The 23,055-nt window shown below is 42.5% G+C and overlaps 1 protein-coding gene across 4 annotated transcripts in view; it reads right to left on the bottom strand.

Annotated features, from left to right (window-relative positions):
- Nucleotides 1-979: 979 nt before the first annotated feature.
- The window catches only part of TMCC3 (transmembrane and coiled-coil domain family 3), a 141,218-nt gene continuing 119,142 nt past the window's right edge, over nt 980-23,055 (bottom strand). For all 4 annotated transcript variants that reach the window (XM_080592959.1, XM_080592961.1, XM_080592960.1 and 1 more), the window contains exons 2-4: nt 10,926-11,824; nt 9,295-9,430; nt 980-7,047 (exon numbers count right to left, since the gene is read on the bottom strand). In XM_080592959.1, coding sequence (XP_080449085.1) covers nt 6,745-7,047; nt 9,295-9,430; nt 10,926-11,824 — 1,338 coding nt within the window. In that variant the 3' untranslated portion in view covers nt 980-6,744. The remainder of the gene's footprint in view (nt 7,048-9,294; nt 9,431-10,925; nt 11,825-23,055) is intronic.

The following is a 23,055-nucleotide window of genomic DNA, read 5'->3' as shown; positions in this document are numbered from 1 at the left end:
CTCAGACATCTGGTCTGATTCTTGGGTGGCCCTGTGTGGAGCCAGAAGTTGGACTCAATGGTCCTTGTGGGCCCCTTCCAACTGGGGATATCTGACAGTGCTATGAAAACACTTGTCAGGGTGCATTATGAACTCTTCAAAACCAGTTACAAGCAACTCAGAACCGATGATGAGTCAGATGCCTTTTTAACGTCAGGTTTGTCAGTGTGTTAGCAGGGGTTATGCAGCCCATGTCAGAAGTGGGCAAATGTTATTAGCAGCTAGGGGGAGCCTGCTGTTTGTCGAATTGAGTTGACCTTAATATAGAAGTTGAGTTCCAGGCATCTGCGTGAAACTCAGCGTGACGAGACCTGTCTGCAGGTGACACGGGAGCTGCTGTGTGCCATTTGCTTCCATAGGAGGAAGTAAGAAAGGCAGCATGAGTGCAAAGCAAAATGCTGTTACTGCACTGTCTACTCTGTTCTTGATATAAAAATAAAATCATTTCTAATGGCTGCCGGTGCCAGCTGACAAGAGCTCTGTTTTGTGAAAAATAAATGCAAATGTTTTGCTTTATGTCAGCTATGTTAGCTGTTATGCATGCCTATATTCAATTTTTTGGCACATGACCAAGATTTCTGACAATCATGTAAAAAAAATCAGCTTTGGTTTCTAATTCGGTTTTCCAAAAAAAAAGTAATCCAAAGCGAGTCCAACTGCTTGGCACACTAACATAATGTTTGCATAGCATGTTCACACAAGCTCTGGAGAAGAGCAGTGATGATACTTCGTTTAATGTTTGCAGTTCCGCTATGTCATAGCTGTAAATAAAATTCACATGACTGATTTTGGTCAAAACTGCAACAGAGCAGAATCCTGTTTTACCAGTATTTTAAAGCTGGGGTTTTCTCTCAGTTGAATAACTCTGTTACTGACAAAGAGAAACGGGTATGGGTCAGAGTGATAAGACAAAGTTTAAGAAACAACTTACATCATCAAATAAATGTAAGTATTTTTATTTTAAAAATGTTAATGACACCTTAAAGGCAGTCATGACTACAGAACAAAATATACAAAAATTACATATTTGTATTTGCATCTTTCCACAGTGCTGCACAAAATGAGTAAGCTATGAGAAACACTGTAGATTACACACTGAGACAATTAACTTTCGTCAATTAAAACAGACAATTTGGGGTACAGTTTAATACTACACCAGGCCCAAATTCCCTAGGAGAAAAAAAAAAAGGAAAGATGACTTTGTGCAAAACTTTCCAACAACAGTGTAACTTCATAAACATACAGCAAATCAGTCATACAAGGTAGTTTGACTAGTCCTCATGCAGTCTTTATATACAGCATCAACTCAGTTTGCTTTTTCCGGGATAATATACAAGTCCATTAACTCAAATTAAGTTTTGCCTAGTCTTTCATTGCTGTAATGTGAAACTGTCTGATTCTTTTTCCTGCATTCTACTCAGCATCAAAGAGATCGTTCAAACTTTATTTGAAAACAAATCTTATAATCTATTGTTTTTTTTAAAGGGAGCAATATAATTAATTAAAGGACACGTTCTGGCATGATGGTAAATGGAAACAAACAAGACAATTGATAGATATTTGCTTGATTAATAAAGAGGAGAGCAAACTTGTCTGATTGCTAGTCCTAGATGGACTTTCTGAAGAGATTAAATTCTGTTATCCAAATTAAAGTGTTTAATTACATTAATCTGTGTTTACCTTCTGCTGTACCACTGAATCCAGAAATAAAATGTCTATATCACGATAGAAATGGGTTTGGCTTTCAAAATTCCATGCCAACTAAATGAACCACAATCTTACAACACCTCCACCCCCCAAAAAGTTTCTTGTTCATAGAATGCAACTCCAGAAAGCACTGCCTGTGATTATACAATTGACTTTGGATCAAGCATAAGCCTGGACTGATTCCTCTTTGAACAACATCGTTCAACTTTAGCCTAAAATTTTCAAGTCCTTGTTTATTCTGTAGCTAATAATACGCTCACAACCCTTATGATTACTAAACTAAGCTTGTACTTGCATTGGATTTGTCTAGCTTCAACTAGACACTAGACTAGTCACTGGATCTTGTATCTTTGCTACAGCAAGTTGTATTCATCTATTATTTTCTAGTCCCCAGATAAGCATTCACGATTTTGTTCAAAGAAAAACATTGGCTTTTAAATATCCTTCATACAGCACAGATATCAGGTCTACATGTGATGTTCCTGTGCAGAGGCACTGCGTAACACAGGCATTTTGATGTTAAAGCAGAAAATAGTCATATTTGACAGGGCTCTTTTGAAAATTCAGAACAAGGAGACATCCTAGGACTGTAGCAAAATGGGAAGTTGTACCAATGCATATAAGGTAAACTAGAAATGAGAAGGAATTTAAACTGGGTCTCAGTGTTGACAACTTCAGTGTTGACAGTGACTAATTCAATGTACAACAGTAAGGGAGTTAGAGTTAAAGCTAGTGGAGGGAGCCATTACACAGGTTTCAGAGGAACCCCTGCTTTAGACCTTTATGCCTAGATAGGAGAGATCAGGAAAATTGTGCCAACCTTCACGAGAAACTAAGTCTCCAGAAGCTTCTAAGCAAAAAGCTGCCAAATGCCAATAGGTCAGGTATTAATATTAACTGAAGGAACTTTTTAGTTAGAGAACAAAGAGAAGAGAAATAATTCATTACCAGGCAGTATCACACAGAGAAGACACTGGTAATTTTTTGGTTGAGTGGGAGTGTTTTAGAGGCTCACGATGAGTTAAGTGCAACAAGCATACTAAGAACGACACCTGAGGTGTTGTAGGAGACCACAAAAGCAAACACTATCCCAACCAGACACGGTTAATTGATGGAGAAGTTAAAGTTCTCATTAATAGAGATCTTGCAACTGTTCAGAATGGCCTGAGCATACGTTCACAGCCAGCAGAGTTCTGACCGCAGTCCAGGTAGGCACGCTCGTGAAATCGCAGCCCAAGCAGTGGAAGTGATGCTGATACTGAAGTCAGCGGCCTGGCCATCAGCCTGCTCTTGATGCTGGGTACCGAGACAGCCAGTGAGCCTGCGCTACCCAGTCCTGTTGCTGTTTGTGTCTGTTCCACGTAGGCAAAAGGTAGGAAGAGCCTTCGGTGCTGAAGCTGTGCCATCACTCTGCTAGGGAAGCTGCCTAGAGCATAGTTTCAGGGGCAGCTAATGATTCACTGAATCAAAAAAGGAAAACAGCACATCTTCTTTGTCCCCGCTTCCTCTGCCAGCGCTGGCGCATCTGAGACCTTTCCTTCAGCCCCTTCAAGTCTGTGGTATGGTGGAGAACTACCTCCTCTTCTGCTGGTTCAGTTTTCTGCCAGCCCAGTGAGCCAACGCAACAGACGGAAGGCTGCAACACACACCCGTGTCAGCACAAGGTAAGAAATGGGTGAAGCCAGGAGGGGAGATCTCCCTCCCCTTCAGGTGGGAACGAGCTTGGCAGAGGTCCTGGCCCTGCAGCCTTTCTGCGTGCACACCTACAGCAGTTTCACCCAAAGGCAGGCTTTTGCCCTTCACATCTTAATTTCTTGATGCATGTCATATCAACCAGTGATTTAAATACAGCATGGAAAATAACCTAGCAAAGTGCTGTGCCCATTTACCAGTTAAGGTTTAATTTGCATAAGTAACATTACTCAGAGTTTACAGCTTTCTCTGTGTCCTCTGCCAGACAAAAGCCAATACAGAAATGCAAGGCCTTTCTGTTTCCAATTTGGACCCAGTCAGATTTTATCAGGGCAGAGAGCAATCTTTCAGAGGCCCATTGATTTTATGTTCTACCTTCATTTTGCACTGAGGACATCTTTCAGCATTGTAACAGGATAACCTTGGAGCAGAAGCCTTCACATTCCCAGGCTGTACCACACCAACTTCCTGTGACATAAGAGAATTGACGACTACCTGACATTACTTTTTTAACTACGTACACCAGCACTGTGAGGATTCTCTCTTTAAACATTTGATCATGCAACAGGCAAAGGAGTTTCTCAAGTAAAATTAACATACCTTTCTTGCCCGCGTACCCTTCTGAACCCATGTAACAAAATGCTAGACGAACTGCGCGTTCTTGAGTGGCCAAACCAGAAGGGGGCTGTGCAAACAAAGTAGAAGAATGGAGAGTATAATAAAGATGGCAAGAGAGCACTACAGAGTCACGGATTTCTGAGGATCACTCCCACAACTGTTTATGTGTTTTTTTTAAATAAAAAAAAAATCTTGTGGCTTCAGGAAATGAGGAAAAAAATCAGTCTTAGGCATTATTAGTGAAGTAGCTGGTGGAATTTAGCAAGAAGACTTTAGAAACAATGGACTCTGAATTTGAAGAGAAGTGCATTCATTAGCTAAAGAAATGGAAAGTACAAACTAAAAAGAGATTATATGCCTCTTCAAAAATGAAAATGGGAACAAATTATATTAAAACAGTAGAAAAGACCAAGAGGATCTCAGGTTACTTAAAGGGCATATAAAGAAACCAAGGGAAATCCTTCCTTGTGATGTGAAAGACAGAAAAAAATGTGTACTTTTTTCCTTTCAATCTCTTCAGTGTTATGGAACAGACTTTCCTGGGAGGATAAGTTTGTGAGTTGTATCAGGGAAGCAATCTTAGTTTACCAGCTGGCTGGAAAAGAAGGCCAAGGGCAGATACTGGGAAGGTGGGGGTGCAGGCCTGGTGCTAGGCATGCACACAGTGCCAAAACGGGCTAAGCACACGGGAAGAAAGGTCTTCCTGAACCAAGCAGCAGCAGCACATGCAAGAGTTAAGACAAACTACAATAGCTATTGCCATCTTCAAAGGATACTAGGAATACAGGGGGTAAAGACAGAGAGAAAAAAAAATTAAGGAAAAGAACGTATCTATACAATAATTCTTCCTGGCACAGCCACGGAAAAGGCTACTGGTGAGTTTGGGCTTTATCCCATGATACCACTTGCAGCAGGACTTTTGCCTTCCCCTCCACCTTCCTCCGAAGATGGGGCAGTGCTGGGTCAGGATAACAAGGGTGCGCCTGAGCTGATCCCCTTCCGGCGCCTGCAGGCCAGGCACAATCCTTCCTGATCTGTGTTCAAAGCTGCAGCGCACACAAATAATTCTTTAATGACCTTTACAGTGTTTTAATTTAATTTTCTAAATGCTGAGTCATATAATTATTTACGCAGTTAATTCTGTCCTTTCTTCAGTCCCTGAAGCTACAAAAGGTAACTGTAGTCACTGTTAATCCAATAGTGGGAAAAGGTCAAAAGTTCTTCCCTTGCCTCCCCTCCCTATTCCCCCCCTTCCTCAGTATAAGGATTTCTGAATCCCTACACCAGCTATTGCAATTTAAAAAAAAAAGCAACCCCCCCACATCAAATAATCCCCTTCCCCCCACCTGTAAAACCAGCATAACAAATACTATAAATAAAAAAAAAATAATCCATCATGACAGTTAATTTAAAAGTAACACTGAACCCCAAAGAACGAGAGAGACCTTTTTTTTCCATTTAATACAGAGTGGTGGAGAATTCTCATTTATTTCCTTTTTATTAAAGATTGTTTCACATCATGACTGAGAGCCAAGCAGAGGACTTCAGGGATTTTTTTCTGCACTTCTTAAAATAAGTTCTAGTAGGAAAACAAGACCACCTGTCTCCTAGTAGTGGTAGTGTATGCTAATACAGTATTTCAGGAATGTTTGTCGAGAGAGTCTGCACAGTGTTTGTATATTTACAGAAGTTTAACTCCCTGCTCCCCTAAGGACGTGTTCCCTCATACTTCTTCTGCATGCTTTAATCTGACATAAGAAAAAATTCCACCGTACCCAGAGTCCCACCACCTATCTGCTTTCCATTCAGTTAGAGAATCCCAACAATTCAGTGCTAACAAAGGTTTACTTAAGTGTTGCCTTTCTGTTTACCTCCTCCTCCTTGCAGGTTGCAATGCTTGAAGCAAGCGAGCACTCTGGTCTGCGTGACAACACACCCACCAGTTACTTGCTCCTTTGCTCCCTTTTGAAGTGGCCTGGAGATCTTGTCATTCAATTCAGTTTTCATCTCTGGAAGCTTTATGCCGCACTTATGTTTTTCTTGAGTGTGATAAGGAACAGCGCCAGGATAGAACAACTGCTAACTGTGGTCACTAGTCACCAGTGGTTTAACTTTTGAACAATAAACTCTTGCAAAGGGTTACTATCAGAAGCATCCAGTTTTGCTGGTCCTGAAAACCCCCTATACAGTTACCCATTGATTTAGAGTCTGAAACTATTAATACATCTGACTGTATAATTCTAGTTACCATCCTAGCTGGATTCAAAGAGATAATTTGCCTAATATAGGTGATACACGTCATGATGTACTCCCTCCTCATCACACTCTTTGCACTCCAGTCCAGTAAAAAGCACACCTTACACTTACAGTTTCTTGGATCCCTCCCAAAGCATCCTACCATCTTTTGTGAGTGTAGGTTTGTAAAGTGGAAAAACCGTGGGATTAAGGCAGAAAACTGACATAAGCAAGCAGTTCATCACAGACATACCCAATTAGACACAATCTGACTGAACAGTCTGACTGCCAACTACTACGCATTTATGTATTTACACCCCCTTAAAGTCCAAGAGTCTTTGTAGCCTTCTTCATTCAGTCTGCACATTTAAACTGACAAAAAACTTGTATATACACAGCACTTGAAAATAGGGAGGAAAAGAAAACAAAAACAGAACAGCCAGACCAGCAGCTTCATCTTGGTATAATCATCCTTTCTATGGCGCAAATGATATGATCCCAGTTTTTACAAAATATTGCCAGCAGTGTCACTGCGAAAAAAGTGCAGATGATATGAAAACGGCTCTTCATCATAGGAGCAATGAACTTTGCAATAGTAGAAACACACACTAAGATGACAGTCATGAAGGCCAAGATAACATTTATACATTTCCCCAGGAGCACTTTGGCATTAACTGTTTCGGATTGCTGTGCCTGCTGTTCTTGCTGATGGAGCTCCAGCTTCGAAACACGGGTCTGGCATGATTCCAAGGCTTCCTGGAGATGGAAAACAAGAATCAGGGCAGATGTATTTCCACACAACACTTCCTGTTTTAGCAGCAGGACCATCCATCATTAAGATTAGAAAGTGTAATTTATTTTAGACTCCTCAAACTTCAATGAGCCACCAACTCTTTTAAAAATAAATGCACATATTTATCTACTTGTATGTATCACTGCCTGCCCAGGCATAATTAAGTCTTACAACACTGTCCAAAATGTGGTATTTCCATTTTCCATGCTTCAAAAAAAGTATCATAGCTGTAATGCTCACGATAGATAATGTTTCCTGCACATACTGATGAGATAAAATACTGGGAAAGCTGTTGCCTTGGCAACTTCCCTTGCATTAAAACAGCACCGAAGTTGGTTTCTTTGTATACACTACAGAAATCGTTACAGTAGTAATGACTCGCTGTGATACTAATTAAATCTACCGTGCAACATGTACCATTTGGTTTACACCACCTCTCTGGTCTACAATACTTTTGTTCTGAAAGCCACAGCGCGGGGCCAGAGCTCTCAGTGTCCTGCTGATGCCTTGCTCTGTCAGCGTGCAGGCTCATTCACCTGCACCCCAAGCGGGCACCTTGCAGAGATGCCTGTATGGTATTCTCTCTCTCTCAGGATACGTTCCACTTCACCATTTGTTCAAAGAAAGAAGGCCTTCCTCTTCTGCTCGAGGGTGAGCTCAAAGTGGCCTTTGTAAAATGGCAGCTGAATCACTAACCCCACACTCGAACCTTCACAAAATGAAACGTGGAAAAATTTCCAGCTGCTGAATTCACTAACTTGCCAAAATGCCACTTTGTGCTCGAGTTGTGACTTGGGCACCATTGGGTGAGGCCACGTAAGGCTAGTTTCAGGAGATGGATCACGTCCAACCATTTTCCTTGGGTTGGCAGGGATTTCCTCCTGATCACACAGTAAACTGCTTCAATACAGTATTTATGTAAAAACAAACAAAGACACTGCACAAGGAGTTATTAGCTTTCTTCGGCTGGGCCAATTCTCCATGGTTTTTGGTTTACCACATGACCAGCCAGTGTTTTAAAACTCATCTGCCCAACCCTTAAGGTCAGAGCGCTCCAAAGTTCGGCTGTTACATGAAATATCCACAACTTGAATGCTTTTTCTCTGTCTTAGCTTATTTGCCAAACCCCAAATTAGATAAGATTAAACAGGCCCAACTGTAGAGAGATAAAAGAAGCAAGCAAAAGTATCAACTGAGAGACTTTTAAAACAAACCGAAGTGCTGACTGTCCCCTCAGGGTTCAGCTAATGAGTTAACAAACATTTCACAGCCCATCTACTGGAAAGCTCAGGTCTCATTCTTTATTTACGTCCTCAAGATGCCTACACAGAAAGGAGTCCTTTACTTACTTCAGATCTCTTTAAACCTACAAAGGAAGCTCTGATATGCTTAGATTCAATATCATCCATTTCTCACTATTCCCAGGGGTTTCCTAACCCTCATACCAGCCAGGAAAGGGTCTGATCTGCCTGCTGCTGGCCTGCTGCCTCTGCTCTCTACGGTTAGAAATCTGAGCACAGGGATGTACTGGATGGAAAGTTTTTATTTACCATCTGAGCCAATAAGATGAGAGTCATTGAGCATTCCTCAGTCATTAGTGAATGCAAACCCAAAGGTACGGCAAAACAATATTTTCACCACTTCCTCAGATTTTGGGTAGAAACATTATGCGTTATACTGATGCTTATATTGTACGTAAATATTGAAGTACATAACTACCTGCTGTTCAGGACAAACTTGTAGACATTACTGGCTTTTGCCTGAAGACAGACATGACTATAAACCATCTGTTTCAAGTCTCTCTCACACTTTTTACCTTAAACACAATTTAGAGTAAACCGTGTCATGTGATACAACTACATACTGGGGAAAGTCTGGGCAAGAGGATTCCGTTAGGACACTTAATAGATTCAAATCCTTCTTCCTCTCGTGCAAGAGATTATAACAGTCCATTCTTCACCCACAAATCTGCCTAGATTTTATCATCAATTGCAGCAGATAAAATTCTGGGTCTATTGAAACAAATGGAGACTGTCACTGACTTAAAGGTGCTCGAGTTTCACCGTAAAAAACAGAAAACATGGGCTTAAGTGTCTCCCCACATTTTTATATACAAAGATGTGGGAAGCTGCAAGTGTTTTACAGTACAATATTTTTACAGTACATGATTTATAGCAAGTGTTACAAGTTTGATAAGCATAAAAAAGTACCTGAACATCTCGTGATCGCTCATATGCCTGATACGCCACTTTTTCCTCTATGCTGGCTAGCTCTTGTTTCAAGTTTGCTGTCTCATGTTGATGAAGATCAGTGAGGTCATTTAACTGGTCTTCCAATCTTTCATATCTTTTCAGGAAAAAAGGTCTAAATTTAGTGCTTTCTATTTCAGCGATGCTAGGTCATGAAAACAATTACACACTTTAAAAAGGCAACTTCTCAGCGTACTATGGATTCATCTGACTGGCATTACCAAGCAGTAGAGAAATCATTAGAAATACTGGAAACATTCCATAAGCATTTATTCAATAAACTCAAATCCTTTTCTGAATGTTCCTTCCTGGCAGTGGGTATTAAAGAGCAAATATTTGTATATCATTGGTGAATTATATGAACTATAAACCAATGGTTAAAGGTCTCCAATTCACATTTTTCCATTTCTCACTCTTTACTCAGTCAAGAAAATATGGTTTCATGGGCAAACTTGATCCAGTTAACAACTCACCAGTAGTGAAAGGAAATGAACATTTACCTGGATCCCCTCTCACACACAACTGCAAGGTCCTGCCAATCAGAGACAGCCCATTCTGGCACATCTCTATACGGTCAACCAGTTCAACTAAACCACCAGAAAACTATTTTTTTTTCCCCCCTTTTTTTTGGGTCAGTTTGTAATTTGGTTTAGCAGGCAAATAGGGAAATGCTGCAGTTGGCACAAAAATGATGGAGGCAAGATTGTCTAGCTGTGGAAATGGCAGCAGAAGGCCTGACAGCTCAGGAAGTGAGCTGTCAGAAAAGGCCACTGCCTTGTCATGGAACCAAGTCTTCAGAGCAATAGGACATTTACTCTGTTCTTTCCTCCCTCATGTTACCATCTGACATCCAGCCTTTCCTGTATTTCAACATCTGTAAACAAGGAAAACACTAAATATTGTTTCATACTGAGGTTTTGCCCATTAGTGTAGTAGAGACTTCAAGAATCAATGCTTACTTTAACAAGTGATAGGACAAATGACATGTAGGTACAGCAGGTGCAAACCCCCTGCATAATGTCTCACTTTCCACAGTGGATGATAAAGGAATTAATTACAAGTAAGAAATGCAAGAGAAAGTTGTGCTACAGCAACTGAAAATTACACTACACCAGGGTACGCTGTGACATTGCATCCACTAGATAGCAACGTGTCCAAGAAGTATTTGCACAAGGTACCCAGGACTAGGGATGTACTTAGCAGCTGTAAGGCAGCTGTTACACCGCAGACCGATTGCCATTTTCAAGTCGTTACAGATCAGACTCCTTCCACCACCTACAAAACAACTGGCACCTCCTATATGCAGTATTCACAGTATGCCACTACGGTATCAGATGACGGAGTGTTCTGACAGGCCTCAGTCTGAAGGCAAAGAGCTAATGTTTCTTATCAAATGATGTGACAATGTTATGCATAGATGTTCAGTTACTGGAAGGAGTAACGTTTTGGTACCAGATACCGGTTGGAATTATTTTTTCTTTTTGTTTCTAAAGTATCTCTATCTCTCTCTCTCTCTCACACACACATTTACATTTTCCAAACGCTCATATGCCCATACAAGTCATTTCAAGAGAACAGTTAAAAGAAAATACCTATATCTTTCCTCCTGCAACATTTGAGAAATAAAGCCATAGTCTCTTTTAAATTGTGTTTTTAAATTCTCGATATCATCAGCTAATTGGGACTGCGTTTCCTTGATTTCCCTTAGTTCCTCCAAAATCATGGAGAGCTTTCCTTGGCTGTCCAGGGAGCCTGCCACAGCAGGACCAAATGAAGCGTTCCCATTACTGTCTGCTGAGCCAGAGGTCCCACTTGAGCATTCATCATCACTAACGTATTTGGGTTTGGCAACAATGGTGGCACTGCCCCCATAGGTTCTAGAACTCGATTCTGGCCGAAATTCATCCAGGGTGTTTTTGAGATGAGCAATGTTGTCTGCACTACCAAATTTGTTTCGGATCAGATTTGCAAACTCTCTTGACTTGCTGAAAACAAAGACCGGTGGTGTCAAGGATACACCCGGCACACCCGACTTGCTGCTCTCTGGTCCATGCCCGGAGGTACGAGGCTTTCCATGCTGAATATCCTTCAAGCTATCTTTGGAAGTATCCTTAGTGCTTTTGGAAGATCCATTTTGTTCAATATCCTTCAATTTTTTGTGATACTGTTCTAATTTCTTCTGCAGCTGAGCAATGGAGTGGGCGGATTTCTGGTTCTTTTTCTCAAAGACTTGTTTGATGCGCCCCGCCTGTTGCTTGTCTGCACTGTTTACCAGTTTCAAATATTCAGCCACATTTCCATCTCGAGCTGTTTGTTCAACTTTGATTTGTTCTGTAACCTTGAGGATTTTCTGTTTCAAGCTATCTGCACTGAGTTTGACTTTGTGAAACTCTAGGACCCCATCTGGTACATCAAAGTTGAGATTGGTGTCAGAGCCTCCGCGGCGAATGTTAAGTGGCAAACTGAGAGTATTCATGTCATGTCTTTCCACCTGAGGAGACAGAAAAGAGAAAGAGAAATTGAGTTTTATTTTTGAAATCCAGCTTTCAACTTCCATTACTGCACATAATTATAACAAACACAGAATATAAGGTAGGTTATTGTAGCAAAATAGAATGAGCCTTTCTTTGAAATTAAAGAGCATTTTTCTCAATTTCCCTGGGTTGATAAACAGATGAGGGAACTACCTGTCTCTCAAAAAAAAAAAGCAGCAAGACTAATAATAGTGAAAATTATGCAGGTAATCATAGTCACTTACAGCTACAAAATCAGAACAATGCCTAGTTAGAAAGCATACCTACATATTTTTTCATTACTATGAAGAGTTTCAAAGAGTTCACAGCTGATAATCACCATTGTTCTCTTAGAAATGGTCAAATACTGATAAAGTTGCAAACAGACTTTTCATTATACGGCAGTAACGTATGGAACAGTATATTTTACCAGGTTCAAATCTGTTTCTGATACATGCTCCTAGCTTGAGATGTAGGCCCATGTGAATCTAATGATGTTCAACAAGGCCAAGTGCAAGGTGCTGCACCTGGGCCGGGGCAACCCCGGAGGTGAGCACAGACTGGGAGGAGAACTCCTTGAGAGCAGCCCTGCAGAAGAGAGACTTGGGGGTTCTGGTGGATGAAAGGTTTTGACATGAGCCAGCGGTGTGTGCTTGCAGCCCAGTAGGCCAACTGCAGCCTGGGCTGCATCAACAGAGGGGTGGCCAGCAGGGGAGGGAGATGATTGTCCCCCTCGGCTCTGCCCTTGTGAGGCCCTGCTTGGAGTGCTGCATCCAGGGCTGGGGCCCCCAGCACAAGAAGGATGTGGAGCTGTTAGAGCGGGTCCAGAGGAGGGCCACGAAGATCAGAGGGCTGGAGCACCTCTCCTACACAAAGAAAGGCTGAGAGAGCTGGGGCTGTTCAGCCTGGAGAAGAAAAAAAAAGAGCAACTTCTTGCTCAGTCAAATGATGACAGCATACAAGGGGGAATGATTTTAAACTAAAAGAGGGGAGATTTAGATTGGATGTTAGGAGGAAATTCTTCCCTCAGAGGGTGGTGAGGCACTGGCACAGGCTGCCCAGAGAAGCTGTGGATGCCCCATCCCTGGAGGTGTTCAAGGCCAGGCTGGATGGGGCTTTGGGGAAACCTGGTGTGGTGGAAGGTGTCCCTGCCCATGGCAGGGGGTTGGAACTGGGTGGTCTTTAAGGTCCCTTCCAACCCAAGCCATCTATGATTCAAACTCATCACATTTCGCATACCTAGCTGAATGATCCTGGAAGATTACTATATACTTCAGTAGGAAGCAGCTGCTAGTTTTTAGTGCAGAGAGCACAGAGAAAGAACTGGCCCATATTTGACTTTCCACACTTGATGAAGGTGCCTAACAACTCGATCTGCTGTGACTAAATCTGTTTTAATACCAAATTAACTGAGTGGGTTTTGCTGAAAGGAACTCGGGGGAAAAAATGCATTCACTTAAGTGTAGGATCCATACACCTTAATAATGCTCTTAGCAAAAGAGAGCTAGCAAAAACAATTAGGCAACCTGGACACATCGTCAGCACAACAGATTATTCACCTTTCTCAGAAGACAGACAAGATGGTCTGATACAAAACATACAGAGTATTTCCTCCTATAAAGCCAGAGCCACAGAGGATCCATGAGACAAGACTGACCTAACCAGAATGGTTTCATCTCTACCACCTCATGCCAGCCTCCTTGACAAAGAAGGTACATTTCATTAAAGCTGCTGCAACATCACATCTACAGAGACTGCTTAACACACTTCTGGCTATGATGGGTTTTCAGAGTTTTAACACCAGGGGGATCGAATACAGTTGCTTGAGCGAGACACGAAGCAGAAACAGGACAGAAGCTTTATTAAAGCGTATCTTTTAAAGATGCATTTGTGAAATGCTGTTCAAATGTTTAGCTACTCATTGCTCCAGAAGGCCTGACATAGAACATTCAAAGGTCGACTTCCAACCACAGCGTTTGCTACTCTCTGTAGTACTGTAGACCTCCTTGCAGCAAGACCTGCACACACATACCTGTCCAGTCATCACCATTCAATTTTTTTCCTTGATTAAGAACATAAAGATATCATTAAACATTGCTGTAAGACTTCTTTTCCCAATCTTACACAGTTTTGGTGGTCCTCCTGGGAATTCTTGCCAGCATTCTTCCACTCCTCTTAAAATACAGCCTCAGGATCCACACGCGGCATCCTACTGTTAGTGGCATGCACCATGCACAGACTGATCACGAGAACCATTGAGGTGGGTCACAAACACAGCCACAAATTGGATCTCTGCCTGAACATTTCAGAGGCAAGATCATCTCTGTTCCTACTTTAAATTCTTATCCTTATATTACTGAGGATTATAGAGGATTACAGGGGTTCTTTTTTGTTTGTTTAGGTTTTTTGGTTTTGGGTTGGTTGTTTTTTTTGCTACTGCACTCATTAAAGCAACAGCCTACAACTGCCTGAAAGTCTGTAAGTCTCCTTTTTCTTCTGCGCCTTTTTTTCACAAATTTATCTGTAAGGAAAGAATGCAGGATACCAAACTGGCCCCAGCCAGCAACATCTGCTTCAGAAATAAAGGCATTTCACCAAACCTTGCACAAGTAGCTAGTAAAAAACACAAGACAACAAAACCACAATACTAATTTATTGTGGTATCACAGTAAATTATTCAAGGTCTAACACCGAAAACCTTCCTGGCTAACCCTTTTCTGTGTAAATCTACGAAGGCGGAACAGTCTGCCTCTTCCTTCCCAACCGCGGCATCGCCGCTGGGAAAGGGCCCTTGGCAGAGCCAGGATTCTGGCAGTGACAAAAAGCAGGTAACGTAAAGGTTCACATTCACCAACCTCTGAGATAAATGGACACTTGAAAAATGCAAACTGAACAGCTCCAGATTTGACAATTTCTTCTAGAGAATATTGTTTTAACGGTGACATTTAAGACTAGGCATCTATTCCAAGGATTAAACCAGTGCTGTAGCCTTAGCTCTGCACTTCACCAGTTTGATTAAAAGGATTAATATTAAGCCGCAGGCTTATTGAAAAGGGATACAAATCATATATATATATATATATATATGAGATTTATATGATTTAATATCATAGATCATATGCATTTCATATGAAAGACACCTCATTATTGGGATCTCATTTTTGTACATAGCACAGATATGACACGGATGGCATTCTATATTTACTAGATCTAATTTGAAGAGTGACAAAAATCACAGGTGGCTCAAAATCATATACTTATTTAGAACAAGTCTTAAATATGTAACTCATGGCGAAAAAATAGCTTGTGCAGATCATTTCTTAAAGTGACAACAATCATAATTCTGCTAGGACAGCTAAAATATGCAAAAATAGCTTCACATGGGATACTTGGACCTTTCTGTAGACTCACACAGGTAAGAAAAGCAATCAAGGCAGTCAGCTGAAGAGCTTAGACGCTAGATCTGTACTCCTATTGCAGACGTTTCTTTAAATATATCTACTAGGCCTGGACAAATTCAGTAAAGAGAAAAAGCTGAGTATAAAACAATAGTTTCCTGAAACAACTGAAGACATTTTTGAATAAGCTTTTTGGCCCCGAAGCGTACTATAATAAATCACTGAATCACATACACACACGAGACAGCTCCACTGCTGGTGTTACTCAGGACAAGCTGTACATACTTCCAGGAATGGGTGGGTCCATCTCTAACCTTTGCACAGCATTAAGTGTTTACTTCCTTAGTACAAAATACTCTAAAAATATATTGTAATAGTTGGATACAAGCCCAAATCAGATCCCTTCTCCCTTATGTCCTCTGGAGTCCTTAAGTCCCTTATGTTCTCTGGAGTCTCCAGCGGTTGGCAAGGTCTGTCACCTTCGTGCACCCTGTGCCTTCCTGGAACATCAAGGTCATAACGGCAATAGGAGAAAGAAGAACAATAATGTCAAAGGATTACATCAGCTGAAAATTTCATTGCTTTTGCAGGCAGGGATAAGTAGAGCTGAGAAAATCAATTAACACGTGGTAAGTCTACTTCTGACATGAGTAAAACCAGTTGTAGGTTCATCAATTGTAGGTTCAGTTTAATTTCAGTGAAGTTTAGAAAAAGAATTGTCTGGATTTCCAAAAACACTGCTAGAACCGGTATTTTATCGTATTGGATTGAGAGCTCTGCAAGGAAGGGTACAGAAGAAATATAACCAAGACCTACCCGAGTGTGTTTGGCCAAAGCAGCAGCATTGCTCTTGCCATCATTTTGCCAGGTTATTGTAGCAACAAAAGCTCTCGAAATATTCTGTTGATGTAAAACGTTCCCCACCCCTTTAAATCTGAAGCAAGCAGACACTGGAGGGAGGACCCAGGTAGCTCTGGACAAGTGCCCTGCCACCTTCTGTTCCAGTGATGAGGTTGACCAGCTTGGCAAGGATTCTTTTGTGATTGTTCTGTAGCTCAACTTCTACGTTACCCCAAGACGCCACGGGTCCAATTGCAAATTCTATCCTAAGTCCTGCTTGCTGCAGCATCCTTGTTTTGAGTTGAGAAGAATTACCCCGTGTTAGTGAGAAGCACAAAGGAAAAGAGAATGCAATCACCATTCATCTCTCCTATCACAATAACAATTAACCAGGAGCTGGGGATTGGCAGCAGAGGAGAGGAAGCAGTCCTGAGACAAGTGGTAACAAGAGAAAAGCCCAGAAATTTCCAAGGAAATACAAGAGACGTGTCCAGAGCCTAGCTTCTAGGAAAAGCAGGAAAAAACAATTTGACCGTGGTTACTGGGATTGCCATAGCTAATACTAGCTTGAAGGAAGCCTGGGGCTTAGAGACCGCTGGATTTTGTGGAGCAGGTCACGAATGTTAGTAGCTCTCAGCCCAGCAGAGAGCTCTTTGTAAAGCTTATGCTCCTTAAAAACCAGCGACTGAGGAGCAGAGCAATGCAGGCTCCCTGCCTGCATCAGAGCCAGGCACGACAGAGGACACTGGGGCACCTCTTGGGGGTAAACCAACTTCTTCCTGCCCCAGTCTCTCCTCCGAGGGCCGGGCAAATCCCACAGACAGTACTGCTGGGCTGCGCACGCAGCACGCCCCAAGCCAGAGCACGGTGCTTCCAGAGGGATAGCGCAGGAACGGCTTGGTGTGGTGACAGGTGCACTGCTAGGAGCCCTTCGGTGGGCACGCACTGCCGGGAACGTTTTGTCTTAAATACCACGTGGAGGGTTGGGTGGAAGGGAACCTGCCAAACGTCCCAGGTCAGACTGAACCTGCAGGTATCCGTGAGGAGGGTACCAAACGGACAGGAGCTGCAGAATGGGTGAGAACACCGTGCCTCAAGCCTGCGCAGATCGGCTCTTATAACCCCTGGTTGCAACATGCAAAGAGGACTAGATGGTTACTTCTTCCACCAAGCTCCAGGTGGGATCCACTTGGGAGAAAGAAACCTGTAGTGAAGAGAGCACGGAGAACATGTGGCCCCCCCGGTGCAGCCCACCCCCCAGCACCCAGCTGCTGGCCGCCCAGCTCAGTCGCCTCCTCTGCCCCACCGACTGTGCCACCAGCTTCCCACTGAGAAGCGAGAGCTCAGCACCCATGGCTGGGTGTCAAACTGAACCCTGCTGTTTATTTCATGCGTGCCTTTTATATTCTTTTAAGAAGGGGCATGAAGATTGGGACAGAAAAAGCACTTGCAAGACTGTCACGGATGGCACACACACCCCAGGCTGCAGAAAGGACACCACCAGAAGCAAACCACGAGACCACAAGTGATCTACTCATTCAAATAGGCTCGGTTTACAGCCTTGGTTTTGTTTGTTTGCCTTTCGCCAAACAGCCTCATCACCAGTCATAGCCGTGCGAGCTAAACAAAAGTTTATGATGACAATGTACATCTATTACGACCTTTACAGGGGTATCTGGTCAGTGCTTAGGAAAAAAGCCCATAAGAAACATAAAATAGGATAAAAGCAGCTCTAAAGCTTTTCAGGGTTTAGCAAAACAGCAACAATAATCAGGGCTAATTCTTGTTTTTCCTGTCAGAAAGTGTACATACACTTTCAGGGGTCCCAATGTACAGGGGTCCCAATGGGTAAAACGGCACACACTGGAGTTTCTGACTTTTGCAGTGTATTATCAAAGCAGAACTGTGTTTGGGAAGGGAGTTTCACCACTGCTTACAAATTCACTGCTTCTTTTAAAATCCACAGATGAGTCCTTCGCAGAAGGCTCAAAACAGGGTTAGTGATCATAAAAGGTTTTAAGTCATATAAAACCAGCCCACAAAATTATTGTTGCACACTAGGTCACTGCAAAACCCCTTTCGCTAACGTGTTTGTTAATGTTTTTGTTTGTTTGTTTTTAAAAGACATACTTAATAGTAATATTGCGAAGTACCTATGCTCAGCATGTCAAATAGCAATGAAGACGGTTCCTTTACCACCAGCAGTTCCTCTGCTGCCTATCAAGAAGATGAACATGAAAGCTGTAAAGATCTCTCACCAAAACACACGGGGTTTACTTCAGGTGGTTTTCAAAGAGTGGGTCCTTCTCCACAGCCCGGGTCCCATCAACACCGCAACCCGAAGCACGGCTCTGCCCAGGCTGTATGCAACTTGTCTCCTTAAAGAATTAAACGGACCTGGAGAGATGCTGAGGCAATAACAAATTCACCACTGGCACTAATGCAAACATCAGGTTTTTCTATTTGTTTGCTGTGTCCCCTCTCCAATCCCTAGGTTCAGCAGAGAAATTTTCAAGGTAGTCCCAGCTACCCTTTGGCAGCTACCTGTGCTTCAACATTCAGAGGCTGGGGAGCTCCAAGGCCATTTCATGAGCAAAGCACCATAAAGAGGGAAACCAGCCAGTAACTTTGGTACTTTCAAAAGTTTTGCTCAGCACAAAATATCCATTCTTCTAATTCATAATTAAAGGAATGAACTTTAAAGGAATGAACTAAAGCCAAATTAGCTAGGTCACTGCTGGCTGTAGCTAAGTCTCTAAATACAGCACTACTTCAGATTAAACCAACAATGCGAGAAGGGAACAAGGGAGGGAAGAGGCAGCTTTCTGCTTAATTACTAACACCAAATCCTTCAAAACACAGCAACATCCATTGAAAAGTCTCCTGTTTCGTGACCCACGATGAGTCCTGTTCCAGGCTGTTCCGCAGCATAAAACTGCCACGAGCAAACCAGCGCCAACGCAAACAACTTCCATGCCCAGACACTGCGAGTTCAAGGGGCATTTTTTTTTTTTTTTTTTTTTTTATAAAAGCAAAGGAAGCCACTCTCCACTGACCGCCCAGCAGCTGTCTCAGAAGTCAGTGTCCTGCCTAGGGAAAAGAACACAGTGATGAACAACCACTCACATTTACTACGCTCATAAAGTTTCCTACGAGGGCAAGAGGTAGGCTCCACACCCCATAATCACCTACTTTGCTTCAGGTCATTCCAACTCTTTAGCTAAGCACCATTAATAAAGAAATAGTCATTAAAATGCTCTCTCCTAACTTCTTAAATTACGATAAGCGACACTTGTGCGCGTGTTCCTTTCCTCTCAGGTTTCCGTAGCAATGTAAGGAAACGCCTGGGGGTCCCACCGCCTGGGGGTCCCACCCCACAGTCCTGCTCCCGCTGGAGGAGGTGCCTTGCACCCTATACACGTCCCTCATGTTACAGCCAGCACGAACCACAGGGGGTGGCAGGCTCCTGAAGAATGATGCATGAGATAGAGTCTGCATCTCTTCTTTTGAGCTGATTATTCAACTCAGTTTCAGTGTTTCTAACAAGCGCTTCCTCTCCCCCCCCACACACACACCACTAGCTCTTGCAGATTTTCTTCCCCTCCCATTTAATAATTACCTCCCTTTTCTAACAGTGTTCAAACAGGTGGCAAGAATTAGATTTTCCCTGAATATTGTGAAATACTCAGTGAAGAGCCAGCCCCTACACATGTCCAATTATTAAATCCTTCGCTATGAAGGAGAATTTGCTAAAAAGGCAGGCGCATCCCTGTATGACTACCCACTTCTCAGAGCTCAGCACGTCCTTCTGATTTCCCACCTCTGGGGATTTAGAGTGCGTCTTCCCTCACATCACAGCTCATCTGTTCTGTGTGGAGGAGGCGACAGCAGGTCACCTGCTCCCCCTACCCGGGTCTTTCTGCTGACAATCAATTCTTTTGATTTACCTGCTAGTCACACTGCCTCAGCATTTCCTGAAATCCCGGCTCCTGGAAGTGTTCAGTCGTATGAGATACTCTCAGGGAATATCACTGAAATTTCTCTCTAACTGACAAGAAACTAACTTCCACATCTGACTTAATAGTCAATGACCAACAAAGTCCTTCATCCCCCAAAACACAGACAATGTTATGGAAATTTAAAAAAAAAGTGATTTACAAATGCACAAAAATCTAAAGCTCAATCCAACACTCATTTTAGGAAGTCTAATTCATGATTTTTTATTGCTCTCAGTTGGCAACATAAAACATAAAACCTATTTTGTCACAGGAACATCAAGACTGAGCAGTAGCAGGGAATTTGGCAGTACCACCATTCAGAGACAAAACACTTCAAACCCAGACAGAACGAGCATGGTGTGCAAAAGACCCAAGACATGGGTATTTTGTTTGTTGTAACCACCGCAAACCTTCCAGTTACAAACAATAGAACAATGGCTCCAGCACGCATGAGATCTCTTCATTTGCGTTAATGTTGCAGCAGCACATCCTGAGCATATAAACAATCACATCTTGTCCTGTACGTGAACCGAGCCACTTAGTTAAAGGAGCCTGCTTTTTCTTCTGTTTTTTCCCCTCCTTTCTGTCTCAGCACGCTGGGCTGATGAAGTAAAAACCTCAGGAAAACGTTAGTTACGTGTGCCGTTCTGCCTATACAGAGGGCTTTCAGTTCATTTTCCACGTGAAGGTGTAATCACAAGATTCGGTCTGCGTCACTGCACTGAGTGACTGACAGCCACAGGCTGCCTGAAAAGCTCCGATGTCAGTTTTCAGTATTATGGGAGCTCCTGGAAAGCTTACAGATGGGGCTTTAATCCCCGCTTTAAGAAGAATTCACACACATCAGATATTCCTCTGACTTTCAGACATTAGGGGCTCTAAGCAGCGCTTGCCCATCAAGCCCCACAGCTGGCAGTCCTCCTCCCACGCATCAGCAGCGGCCAGCTAAGCCTCTCTGAGCCCCGGAAGGTCTCCCCGTCCCACCCCTGCCCTTACACATCAGGCTGCCCTGTTCTGAAGAGCATGCTGTTTACCTCTCCATAATAATTAGTACACATCTTGATGAAGTAGCTTTATTTTTGAAAGCTTACTTACCTACACGCACAGGTAAGCTTTCGCTATCTGTCACATTACACACCCATGAAGAACATTTCTTCAGTTGTGCTCCCATGCCTGCTATCAAAGGCTTGTATTTGCACCCAGTACCGTAAGGGAGGCCAAAGGCTTTGAGGCCTCAAAACTGCAGGGAGATTGAGCCACCAAAATTCAAGAGCCTGGGCCACATTTTATGACCTACCTGTGCTGAAAGAAGGAAAGGGGGAAAAAAAGGGGGAGACAGCCCCAGAAAATAGAGACACGAGACTTTATTTGAAAGCCTACTTTAAAAAGCTTTTAAAATAATTTTTATTATCAAAAATATATTTCATTATGCATGATAATGACAGCTAAAACTGGAATCAGAGACGCATTATTACATGGGTCATTCGTTATTCAAACACACTGTGCAATAAATGGCATTTTAAGCTACTATACATAACTGTTGAACTGTGCTCTGAATAAACTCTGGAGAAAACATCTTAATTGCAGCGCTGTAAGTGCCAACATTCTCCACAGAATTTAACCTTCTGTCTCCTGAAGACCACAACAACAGAACTTTAAAGCATTTTCTTGTTCATGTTTCTTTTTTAAAGATGCCAAAATCTTGTCCTTTCCTTTTTCCGATGGGGCAGTACAAAACATCAGGCAACACGGCAACAGTTCCTCCCCCAGGCAGTGCTTATTGCACGCCTTCTTCCTGGAGGAATATGAAACGTCCCCCAAGTTAACATAAACAATGTGGTGGTCTTTGTATTTAAAGTAAAAATACAATGGAACAAGGTTTGCTGATGCTGTGACTCTGCTACTAAGCAGGGTCACAAGCGATGATTTCCATTTATGAGAACTAGTCAGACTTTGAGGGCAGCTTCAACTGTTCCTGAGCAAGTACCTTCAAATACTATTTGTATGCTTATACACATCCATTTATATAAATGAGACATGTGTAAGTATGCATTTATAAATATTTTATAAATATGCATACTACAGACAAAATTATTATTATAAGCAAGTACTAGTCCGCAGAAAATCTCAAAAAAATTAAAACCGCATTTCAGCTGATGTGCACCTTCTAGAGAACCTGCCCTTGGTGTGGTATTTTAAGTTTACACCCTATCAGTTGAAGTGGTCAGAACTAAACGTGAATTCACAAAAAAGATATAGCACACATTTTAAAGATAAGTGTGCCTCTACAAGTAGCTCTTCCTGAATCCCTCTTTTTGAAGGGGCTCAATAAGCACACAACAGCACCACAGAGCGAACGACCGCCTCAGCTAGGGTTCACGCATCCTCCAGAAGCGTTTTGTGTGGGCTTGCATCCCCCAATGGTGATAAACGCACTGCATTTGACACACTCTGCAACTCCTTTGCTTCCTAGGCACATGTAGGCAGTGACTTCTACCTTCCTGCTTCTGTAGACTTAAATCTCTTCTACTGCACTAAGATATTCAGGAAGTTTTACTTGAACTGACAAAGAGCTCTAAAGTGACGAAGATGACAATTACCAGCCAACAAACAACTCTATTTCAGGGAGCCATGATGGAAATCATCCTGCTGACTTCATATAGACCACCAAGAGGGCGATACAAGGACAGAAACCTTCTGATTCCGCACCCGGGCCACAACTAGCAAGGTGTCACTCAGTACACTCGCTGCACTAACTGCCTACTCGGTACTTGCAACGGGAGAAAACCCTCGCAGAAGCCTACAACAAGTTTTAAACTCTTTGGTTAAGTGTCTGGAAAGAACCACCATACATTAAAACGTTGGTTAAGGCATATGATTTTATGATTTTGCCAAATTTCTCTCACAGTGTTTCAAAACACTTATCAGTTTGTACTGGCTTGAGTCATGTCCAGTAAAAGGTTTATGGTATTT

This window comes from Anser brachyrhynchus (assembly GCF_964034855.1).
Source record: "Anser brachyrhynchus genome assembly, chromosome: 1".
NCBI classification, from domain to species: Eukaryota; Metazoa; Chordata; class Aves; order Anseriformes; family Anatidae; genus Anser; species Anser brachyrhynchus.
Note: the sequence above shows the minus strand (reverse complement) of the source record. Positions and strands in the feature narration are given on the sequence as shown.